This window comes from Ranitomeya imitator, chromosome 2, assembly GCF_032444005.1.
Source record: "Ranitomeya imitator isolate aRanImi1 chromosome 2, aRanImi1.pri, whole genome shotgun sequence".
NCBI lineage: Eukaryota > Metazoa > Chordata > Amphibia > Anura > Dendrobatidae > Ranitomeya > Ranitomeya imitator.
In genome coordinates this window covers 104,382,595-104,394,490 of record NC_091283.1, presented here as the reverse complement: position 1 = coordinate 104,394,490, position 11,896 = coordinate 104,382,595, and the positions used below count along the sequence as shown (strand labels likewise).

Genomic DNA, 11,896 nt, shown 5'->3' with positions numbered 1-11,896 from the left:
TGTGTCTCTTGGCAGGAAAAAGACAAGATAAAAGACGCTACTTTTTGCTGCATTCTTTACTCACGTTTGTCTCCATGCATTGGAATAGGTAAAAAAACGCTGCAAAAATGCTGAAAGAATTGACATTCTGCAGATCTGAAACTGCTTCAAATCTGAAAGGAAAAAATAACATGAAAACATAACATGTGCATGAGAATTCAGGAATCCCCACATTGCTAGTACTGGGAAATGCTTCAGTTTTCTGACAAAACAAAGGGGAAAAAAAGACAAAAATGTTACAAATACGGTACCTAAGGTGTGCACATACCCTAGGGTATGTTCACATTTTTTGCAGCGTTTTTTTTAATACAAATTAAAAGCTGCTTGAAACAATACTAACAGAAGTTATGAGAAGTCATATGCACTGTTGCACACACATGGGTTTTTCCTGACTGAATTTGAGAACTGCAGCAGTGTTTAAATCTGCTGTATGTCAATTCTTTCACCCATAAAAAGTAATGCGAAAATTAAAAAAAAAGCTGCAAAAAACACAACAGCATTTTTTGCTGCATTTTGAAGTATTTTTGGTGAATAAAACTTTATTAAACATGTACTGTAGACAAGGCACAGATGAAATCTGCCCCCAAGAAATTTGCGACAAAAACAGCAAAAATGCTTAAAAACAGGAGTTTTGAACACAGCATTTTTACTGCAAAGACAGCATATTTCAGCTGCAGAAAAAAAAGTATGAAGTTTTTAGATGTGGCTTTTGAAGTTGATCAGTTTAAAAATCCATGTAGAAAAATTCTGTGTGGACATACATTAAGTTGTCCCATCAAGAGAATTAAAATATATATTAACATAATATGATAGTCCCTGAGTCCAAAAGGTGCTGTGTAATAGTACATTTCCCTGCAGCATAAAATGGTCCTGATGGGTGAAACAATTGTCCAGTAGCAACTTGGGGGTGAAAATATTCATCAGTCTTAATCTGTAAAATACATGTTTGTTGTCGCCCACTCTACAAATTATTATTAAGATATTTTTTTCCTACTTTTTTCCCCATTTTTTCTTCACTTGCTCATTACAATTCCCTGATATTAATTTTAATAGCTGACAACCATACCGGATAAATTTACCAGTTCTTAAGGAAGCTATAAGCATGCCTTATGAAGTTCCTTAGGGGTGCTACTGACAATGCTACTTTAGGCAATGAATCCAATTCATCATAGTCCCGCTGTGCCATTTTCTGCATTGTAGCAGAATGACTGTTGTTATTGCGGTTCATGGCGGCCATCGCACCGGCTTCCTCTTCCTCAGGAGCGCCTAGGAGTATCAGAAGATTCCTATCAACCTTGAGCCTTAGATATTGCCAAGCTTTTCGGCCATTATGGTCTCGGATATGGATGTCTGCATTATATGCTCCTACCAGGACTTTGATGAGCATGTCATGCCCCTGAAGTGCTGCAATGTGGAGCGGAGTTAAACCACCACTGGCGCGTGTATTCACATCCAAAAAGTAACCACTAGAACTCGCAAAATCCATAAGTTTAATGAAATCCTCGTGGTGGCCGTGTTTGGCAATCCAGTGGATCACTGAGTAACCAGTTACAAAATCTCTTTTGTAAAGTAAGCTAGGATCTTGTTGTAGTGAATCCTGGAGCTCCTCAAAGTTGCCTTCTGCGACCATTAACATCCACGCATGCTCCACAGGGTCAAGTACTAAACCACTCAGCCCTGAATCTTGTGCCCTCGGTTCTTGATCATCAACATCAAAATTAGCCGCTGAGATCCAGGCTCCACCAAATGGCAGTGATCCGGTTGTGCTCCACAAGCTTCCTCTCATTCCTCTTTTCCTTTTACTTATTGTGGCGGGTGATGGGGTCCGGCTCATGCTTTCCATCTTTTTGAAGCTTCTTGCGTCCCGCATAAAGGAAGATCTGTTGTCCACCTCTTCTTCTGTACTGCAGTTGGACTTCTTCATGCTGCGGTATAGTGGCGGCTTCTTCTCCCCAACGTCTTTGCTTGTTCCCTGCCAATCTAATATGTTGGAGTCCATTTTCCTGCGCGGTTTCCTTGAGGACACTTAGAGTCGCGTCAGTATCTGGCATTTATTTGCCAGAATATTAAAGTTGTCCCCTGCCTCCGAACCGCAAGACATCAGCCAACGTACCAAAAGCATGAAGCGCTGTGACTTCTTCTTTAAGATGTTGCAAGCTGCTTCCTTTATCTGTTGGCATGGGACAAAGAAATACAAATAAGACGAAACCGCTCATTTAACTCTTCACTGACAGTGCCAAACTTTCACAAAACTAATTTCAAGTTTGTTGCCTGAAAGATTTTCTTGTAGTGCTTGTTGTCTCTTTGCAGACAAAAATCTCACTTATTTTCCTGCATGGCAAAATTTGCCAGGTTAAGACTTCAACAAAAGTTTTGACAAGTAGTTCACTTTTCCCATGACAGTATCTCGGTCAGTAGTTTGCATCAGGTTTTATAAGCCGAACCCAAGAGTGGATATAATATACAGAAGATTTACAAGTGTTTCCATCATACTTTTTCTCTATAGGGTTTTGGCTTACAAAACGTAATGCAAAATAGTGACAAAAATACCGCCTTGGGAAAATGTCTGGGAATATGATATTGATGACTTATAGAATAGGACATCAATATTTGATTAGTTGGGGTCAGACACGCGGCAAAAGAATTGGAGTGAATCTGCCTTTTATATTGAGGGAAATTACACATTAAATAGAGCTGCGTTGTTCAATATTAATCAGGGTTTATATCTGCCCGACTGATGGAGGTGATAAAAACTGGATTGGCGTGTGTGTCAGGTGTCAGACTATCACTGATCTGATAATGATGACCTACCCCAAGTATAGGTCATTAATTTAATATGTCTGGACAACCTCTTTAATGGGAATCTGTCAGCAGGTTTTGCTATATCATGTGAGGACAGCAGGAGATAGGGGCTGAGACACTGATTTTAGCGATGTCTCACTTATTAGGCTGTGTGCTGTTTCATACAATTAATGTTTTATCACCAGTAGATTGTCACTGGTGCCCACATGAGCCCTGGTGTGAACACTCCCCCTACTCTGATAAGTAGCTCACTGTATACCATGTACACAGAGAGCTGTAATGTGGACGAGGGCAGCTTTTGAGCTCTGCTACATCTAAAACTGATTATATCACAACTGCTGCTCCCAGTAAACTATGTGATAGATCGCTGGAATCAGGGTATCTTTTGTTACAATATGCAGCTGTCAAATGAAGTAGCAAAAACCTAGTTACAGATTCCCTTTAAGGGCAGTCCCACACGTCCAGATAATTCCGGTACCGGAATTATCCGTGTCCGTGTGCCCGTGCGTTTCTGTGGCACATCAGTGTGGCACGTGTGCCGCCCGTGTGCCCACTGGGTACCACACGCACCGTGCAGGAGACAGCGCTAAAGTTTAGCGCTGTCCCCTGCATCTGGTGCTGAAGCCGCGATTCATATCTTCTCTGCAGCAGCGTTTGCTGTAAAGAAGATATGAATAATCCTTTTTTTTTTGTTTCTCGTGTTTAAAATAAAGGTCCGTGTCCCCAACCCCCTCCCATCCCCTGTGCGCCCGCCCTCTGTTCTTAAAATACTCACCCGGCTCCCTCACTGGCTGGCGCTGCTTCCTGTCCTGGCTGCACCTTCTCCTGTATGAGCGATCACGTGGGGCCGCTCATTTACAGTGATGAATATGCGGCTCCACCCCTATGGGAGGTGGAGCTGCATATTCATGACTGTAATCGGCGGCCCCAAGTGACCGCTCATACAGGAGAAGGTGCAGCCAGGACAGGAAGCAGCGCCAGCCAGCGAGGGAGCCGGGTGACTATTTTAAGAACAGCGGGCGGGCGCACAGTGGGTGGGAGGGGGTTGGGGACATGGACCTTTATTTTAAACACGAGAAACAAACAAAAAAAGGATTATTCATATCTTCTTTACAGCAAACACTGATGCAGAGAAGATATGAATCGCGGCTTCAGCACCAGTGGGGGGGACAGCGCTTACTGTAGCGCTGTCTCCTGCACGGCACACGGACTGCACACGGACAACGTTCGTGTGCGGTACGTGTTTTACACGGACCCATTGACTTTAATGGGTCCGTGTAATCCGTGCGCTCCCACGAACACTGACATGTCTCCGTGTTTGGCACACGGAGACACGGTCCGCAAAAAATCAATGACATCTGCACAGATGCATTGATTTGAATGTGTCTACGTGTGTCAGTGGCTCCGGTACGTGAGGAAACTGTCACCTCACGTACCGGAGCCACTGACGTGTGAAACCGGCCTAAGACAACTACTAAATAGTGCACCTCATGTATTTCTGCTCCCACATTCAACCCCCAAAACTTCCCTGTTTAGTGGCAGGTGGTATCTACTAGAGTAGGTGAGTGGGGGGGCACATCATGAAGACAGAGTGGCATTGTTAAAAAAGCACAAAAAAAAAGTAATAATTTTAAACAATAACTATAAATTTTTTTTTTCTTTTAACTCAACAGCACAAGTGAAGATAAGAAACTTTGGAATGTATCTCATATGGGAAAAATGTCTCTGTCTCCACATATAGCTCATTTTTTGGCTCCTGGACTGATTATTCACTTTCAAAAACTGCTCAAATCTGTCTACAGTTCTGTCTGTAGTGAAGGATCATATTATACCTGATGATATTCTAGAGAGAAACAAAAGCAAAAAGGCACAAGAAGGCACTGCTGAGGCTTCTAGTGCAGAGGGAATAACTGCTAAACAATTAAGGATGCAAGTCATAAAATGGACACAGGTCGGGGAAAACTGATCTACGCACATACAGGCGATCATCGTGTAATCCTGGCACATATGGTGATATTCCCTTTGTAACATCTACTGACCTTGTACACAAACACAACTTTTTCTTGGTTTTCTATATTACCACTATCCTAATTGTTGGGCCACATATCCAATTTTCACGTATTTGTTCTACTTTTTTTTGGCAGACAGAACATGCACCCATTATAGTCAATGGGCTATTTTTTTTTTTTGAGACATGTCTGATATTGATCGGATTTGCAGAACAAACTCACCCTTTCATGTAAATAAGTCTGAGAAAAACAAAAACCAAAGCCGTTCATGCCATCCATGTGCTGTTTGGTTTTGATTGACAAGGAGAAGCTTGAAAAACCACCATCATTAGAAAAACAGATTACACACGAAGGGTGAAAACTGAGGCACCGACCAAAACCAGCTGAAGGTTGGATTCAGCACACTGGTGAAAAATGGTTGACGTTTTTTCTTACAAGAAAAAAATATGATGTGAGAATCCAGGCATAGACCCAGTTCACCATCTGTTTTGCACACATGGGTTGTCAGGTGTTTCCACATGTCAGGTTTCTTTTTGCTGTCCATGGAGCGCATAAAAGAAATGGAGACATATTCTGTTTTGGCCTAAATTGACGACCAAATTCGGCCATTCAAGTGATTACTTCAGTGAAAAAAAACGGGCAGCACATGGACGCCATCATAGTTGCATCTAAATGCCGTCTGCTTGCCACTTGGATATGTTTGAGAAGCCTCCTGTAGTTTATTTTTCTCAATAATAATTGAAAATTGGATCCAGCATACTGATGAAAATAGGTTCTTATTTTTTCAGGTCTATAAAGAAGGAAACCTGATGTATGAATTTTAATGTGTTTAATAGTACTGCAGTAAATATAGTAAAGCCCCACATACACATGATATTGTTATCAGCCAAATGATGATTTGGCCAATGTGTCATGATTCTGCTGATGTCTCATGATTCAGCCGATCTCTTGGCTGGCAGCTATATCGGCCACCTGCCCCATACATTATACTGAGTGCTCCTGTGTTCTCTATGAGAGAGCCGCTGCCAGATACCTCCGGAGACATATCACTTAAAGAACCAAAGAATGGACAGTCCAAACTCAGACATGAATGGTCTCCCCCGACAATTGTGCCACGTGCCCACATACACATTGGACTGTCAGCCAAACCCGTTATTCAGACGACATTAGTCTATGTGTATGGGAGCCTAACACCTGACTGTGCACCATGATATCTCCCGATATCTTCCCTAACTTAATCTCCGGTCCTCCCAAGACCTCCTTCTCTCCTCCACACTTATCCGCTCCTCACCCAACCGCCTCCAAGACTTCTCCAGAATATCCCCCCATCCTCTGGAATTCTTTTCCCCAACACATCCGACTATCAACCACATTCAGATGGAACCTGAAAACCCACCTCTTGAGGAAAGCCTACAGCCTGCACTGACCCCACTGCCTCCTCATCACTACTGAAGCTACCGCCTCACCAACACCGGAACTCCTACCACCCTCAACCTATTGTCTCCATCCCCACCATCCTGTAGAATGTAAGCCCGCAAGGGCAGGGTCCTCGTCCCTCTGTATCAGTCTGTAATTGTTAGTTTGCTTATTGTAAGTGATATCTGTAATTTGTATGTAACCTCTTCTCATGTAAAGCACCATGGAATCAATGGTGCTATATAAATAAATAATAATAATAATATACAGTGCCTTGTGAAAGTATTCGGCCCCCTAGAACTTTTCAACCTTTTCCCACATATCATGCTTCAAACATAAAGATACCAAATGTCAATTTTTGGTGAAGCATCAACAACAAGTGGAACACAATTGTGAAGTTGAACGAAATGTATTGATTATTTTACATTTTTTTGAAAATTCAAAAACTGAAAAGTGGGGCGTGCAATATTATTCGGCCCCTTTACTTTCAGGGCAGCAAACTCACTCCAGAAGTTCATTGTGGATCTCTGAATGATCCAATGTTGTCCTAAATGCCTAATGATGATAAATATAATCCACCTGTGTGTAAGTAATCAAGTCTCCGTATAAATGCACCTGCTGTGTGATAGTCTCAGGGTTCTGTTTGAAGCACAGAGAGCATCATGAAGACCAAGGAACACAACAGGCAGGTCCGTGATACTGTTGTGGAGAAATTTAAAGCTGGATTTGGATACAATATGATTTCCAAAACTTTAAACACCCCAAGGAGCACTGTGCAAGCGATCATATTGAAATGGAAGGAGTATCATACCACTGCATATCTACCAAGACCCGGCCGTCCCTCTAAACTTTCATCACAAACAAGGAGAAGACTGATCAGAGATGCAGCCAAGAGGCTCGTGATCACTCTGGATGAACTGAAGAGATCTACTGCTGAGGTGGGACAGTCTGTCCATAGGACAACAATCAGTTGTACACTGCACAAATCTGGCCTTTATGGAAGAGTGGCAAGAAGAAAGCCATTTCTCAAAGATATCCATAAAAAGTGTTGTTCAAAGTTTGCAACAAGCCACCTGGGAGACAAGCCAAACATGTGGGAGAAGGTGCTCTGGTCAGATGAAACCAAAATCGAACTTTTTGGCAACAATTCCAAACAATATGTTTGGCGTAAAGGCAACACAGCTCATCACCCTGAACACACCATCCCCACTGTCAAACATGGTGGTGGCAGCATCATGGTTTGGGCCTGCTTTTCTTCAGCAGGGACGGGGAAGATGGTTAAAATTGATGAGATGATGGATGGAGCCAAATACAGGACCATTCTTGAGGAAAACCTGTTTGAGTCTGCAAACGACCTGAGACTGGGACGGAGATTTGTCTTCCATCAAGACAATGATCCCAAACATAAAGCAAAATCTTCAACGGAATGGTTCACAAATAAATGTATCCAGGTGTTAGAATGGCCAAGTCAAAGTCCAGACCTCAATCCAATCGAGAATCTGTGGAAAGAGCTGAAAACTGCTGTTCACAACCGATCTCCATCAAACTTCACTGAGCTCGAGCTGTTTGCTAAGGAAGAATGGGCAAGAATTTCAGTCTCTCAATGTACAAAACTGATAGAGACATACCCCAAGCGACTTGCAGCTGTGATCGCAGCAAAAGGTGGCGCAACAAAGTATTAAGTTAAAGGGGCCGAATAATATTGCACGCCCCACTTTTCAGTTTTTGAATTTACACAAAAATTTAAAATAAACAATAAATTTTGTTCAACTTCACAATTGTGTTCCACTTGTTGATTCTTCACAAAAAATTTACATTTGGTATCTTTATGTTTGAAGCATGATATGTGGGAAAAGGTTGAAAAGTTACAGGGAGCTGAATACTTTCGCAAGGCACTGTATATATGTCCCCAACACATAATCCATTGACCTTTACAGGGATAAACAGACATATCTAGAAGAATCTTCTCTTCCCGTTTTAGGGGAGTCTGGGATCCCTGCTGTCAGCCTTCAACAATTGGCTGTGTATGTGCACCTTAATACTGGACAATCCTGACATAGTTAGCCAAAATGGAGGACCACGATTCATCATACCATATGGGTCTCATGGAGCCAAACAAAATGCTAACATTTGTGACCATCTTATGTTATTAGAGCAAATTCCCCTTAGTGTTACATGGTGGTTGCAATCTAATTTTTTCCAGTGTCCTTCTACGCGTCTTTTTACATCTTCCAGTTTACTCTCGCAGGCCATAACATGTTCTAGTTACCGGAATTTACTTTGCTTTATATTTGGCGTAGAGAATCTATAAGTGCTTAAGATAAGACAGCCAGATTGAGAGCCCCACGGGGACAAGGACTAACATGAATACATTTAATGAGCATGATGTGGAGTATGACAAAGCTATATACATATATAGCTAAATAAACACTATATATATATATATATATATATATATATATACACACACACATAAATAGCTACTGATAGTACTGATACAACGTCTTGGATATTTCTACAATACATTATTTGGCCATTACGGCATAGATTCCCATACTTACAGATTTCCCATACATAAAGGTGAGTCTGGTCTGCCGCTGCCAGCTTCCAACCTGTGGTCTGGGCAATGTCCACGTCCCTCCTCTCTCAATATATTCATAAAATCCCTTCCGTCTTCCTGCGTTGTTTGCTAAAAGTAACTAACAGAAAGAATAAAGATTTCTTAGCTGTGACCTCTGCACCTGGAACAGGTCTGACTTGTTGACTACTGTAATCTCAGTCTCACATCCAGGGAACATGAGAAAAGAACACAGAGGCATAGAGGGAGGAAGAGAAAGGACTAAGTATCCACAACACAGAGGTCACGCAGACAGGACCTTAGTGTAATGACTTACTTCCTTTATGAGTCCTTAGAGGAAAGAGGCACCCTTGGAGATAGCTGCATGAACAGTTGCAAAACTGCAGTTTTGGTGACTCAGTTTTCACTTTAAAGGGACTCGGTCATGTGAAAAATGCTATTAGTCTGCAGATATGGGGTTAATCTGCATAATAATAGCGTTCTGAAGCCATGCAGCCACCGCACTGAGAGCCCCGCTGCCAGGAGGAAATTACCGTAACTTTATTCCCCCCGACAGCTTTTAGTTATGCACTTTACAACCGGCTGTCAGTCAGTGTCGCGCGGTTACAACTGCTGCTCACTATATACGGAGTTGTGAATGAAGCCACCATGATTGAATCCGGAAGCTACCGGAAGGAATAAAGTCAATTTCCTCCTGGCAGTGGGGCTCTCAGTGCTGACGCTGGGCAGATTCAGAACACAACCTGCAGATTAACCCCATATCTGAGCGTTAATAGCGTTTTTTCACATGACAGGTTCCCTCTAACATTTTTGCAAATGGTCAGTCATTTAAAGGAGATATGGTGAGTGGCCATCCTGCCCATTTCTTACAGCCACTCACAAAAAAATGCAACGCTGTCAAGGCTGATTAACCCCTCTCAGCATATAACATGCTGGAATGCTGGAGAGAAACTTCTGGGTTTCACATCACAAAAGATAGCAACCTTTGTGACACACATCTTCCCTCACATACATTGCCAGTGACCCCGTCTGTCACAATATATATATACAGTTCTGGCAAAAATTAAGAGACCACCACATCAAAACCCTGTCATGGGCAGCCCAATCTCCAGACCCTGAACCCCATTGAAAACCTCTGGAATGTAATCAAGAGGATGATGGATAGTCACAAGCCATCAAAAAAAGAAGAACTGCTTACATTTTTGTGCCAGAAGCAGTGTGAAAGACTGGTGGAAAGCATGCCAACACGCATGAAAGCGGTGATTAAACCCCTTCACGACATGCGCTGTACTATTACGGCGCATGTCCTATCTCCCCCTTTGATGTGGGCTCCGGCGCTGAGCCCACATCAAAGTCGCGAAATGTCAGATGTTTTATACAGCTGACATGTGCGCGCAATAGCGGCAGGTGAAATTGTGATTCACTCGCCGCTATTAACCTGTTAAATGCCGCTGTCAAACGCTGACAGCGGCATTTAACTACGGCTTCCGGCCGCGCGGCCGTAAATGAGCGCATCGCTGACCCCCGTCACATGATCGGGGGTTGGCGATGTGTCAGGACAGTAACCATAGAGGTCCTTGAGACCTCTATGGTTACTGATGCTGGCCTGCTGTGAGCGCCCCCCTGTGGTTGGCGCTCATAGCAAGCCTGCATTTCAGCTACATAGCAGCGATCTGATGATCGCTGCTATGTAGCTCTGCCGATCGAGTTGTGCCAGCTTCTAGCATCCCATAGAGGCTATTGAAGCATGGCACAAGTTAAAAAAAAAAAAAGTTTTTAAAAATATGAAAAAAAAATATATATATAAAAGTTTAAATCACCCCCCTTTCGCCACATCCTAAATAAAACAGTAAAAAAAAAAATCAAACCTACACATATTTGGTATCACCACGTTCAGAATCGCCCGATCTATCAATAAAAAAAAGCATTAACCTGATTGCTAAACAGCGTTGCGAGAAAATTTGAAACGCCAGAATTACGTTTTTTTGGTCGCTGCGACATTGCATTAAAATGCTACAACGGGCGATCAAAAAAACGTATCTGCACAAAAGTGGTATTATTAAAAATGTCAGCTCGGCACGCAAAAATAAGCCCTCAAACGACCCCAGATCACGAAAAATGGAGACGCTACGGGTATCGGAAAATGGTGCAATTTTTTTTTTTTTAGCAAAGTTTAGAATTTTTTTTCACCACATAGATAAAAGATAACATAGACATGTTTGGTGTCTACTCATAATTACCTGGAGAATTATAATATCAGGTCAGTTTTAGCATTTAGTGAAGCTAGAAAAAAAGCCGAACAAAAAACAAGTGTGGGATTGCACTTTTTTTTGCCATTTCACCACACTTGGAATTTTTTTCCCGTTTTCTAGTGCAAGACATGGTAAAACCAATGGTGTCATTCAAAAGTAAAACTCGTCCCGCAAAAAATAAGCCCTCACATGGCCATATTGACGGAATACTAAAAAAGTTATGGCTCTGGGAAGGAGGGGAGCGAAAAATGAAAACGCAAAAACGAAAAAGGGCTGCGTCTTGAAGGGGTTAAAAATCATGGTCATTCCACAAAATATTGATTTCTGAACTCTTCCTGAGTTAAAACATTAGTATTGTTGTTTCTAAATCATTATGAACTTGTTTTGTTTGCATTATTTGAGGTCTGAAAGCACTGTTTTTGGGGGGTTTTGAACATTTTTCTTTGTCAGAAAAAAAAATACAAAAATTATTGCTTGGAAATTCGGAGACATGTCAGAAGTTTATAGACTAAAAGAACAATTTATGTTTTACTCAAAAATATACCTATAAAGAGAAAAATCAGACAAACTGAACATTTTGCAGTGGTCGATTAATTTTTTCCAGAGCTGTGTATATATATATATAACTGTATATGGCAGTGACATATTCAGTTTTGTCAGCATTCACATCAGTCCCTGTTTCTAATGAGACTCACAATATAATTTTCCTATCAAATACACGTGCTAGATTTCAAATAAAACCAACTAACTTTTTGCAGTGTGGGAAGGAATTAAAGACTATTCCGACAATAATTAGGGTG

General features: G+C 41.8%; 1 protein-coding gene across 1 annotated transcript; it reads right to left on the bottom strand.

The window, feature by feature from the left end:
- Positions 1-558: 558 nt before the first annotated feature.
- On the bottom strand, positions 559-9,133 carry SOWAHD (sosondowah ankyrin repeat domain family member D). Its single transcript, XM_069747103.1, has 2 exons — positions 8,828-9,133; positions 559-2,209 (listed from the first exon to the last, which is right to left on the bottom strand). The coding sequence occupies exon 2, from the start codon at positions 2,036-2,038 to the stop codon at positions 1,115-1,117; it is 924 nt and encodes a 307-aa protein (XP_069603204.1). The 5' UTR covers positions 2,039-2,209; positions 8,828-9,133; the 3' UTR covers positions 559-1,114.
- Between the last annotated feature and the right edge of the window lie 2,763 nt (positions 9,134-11,896).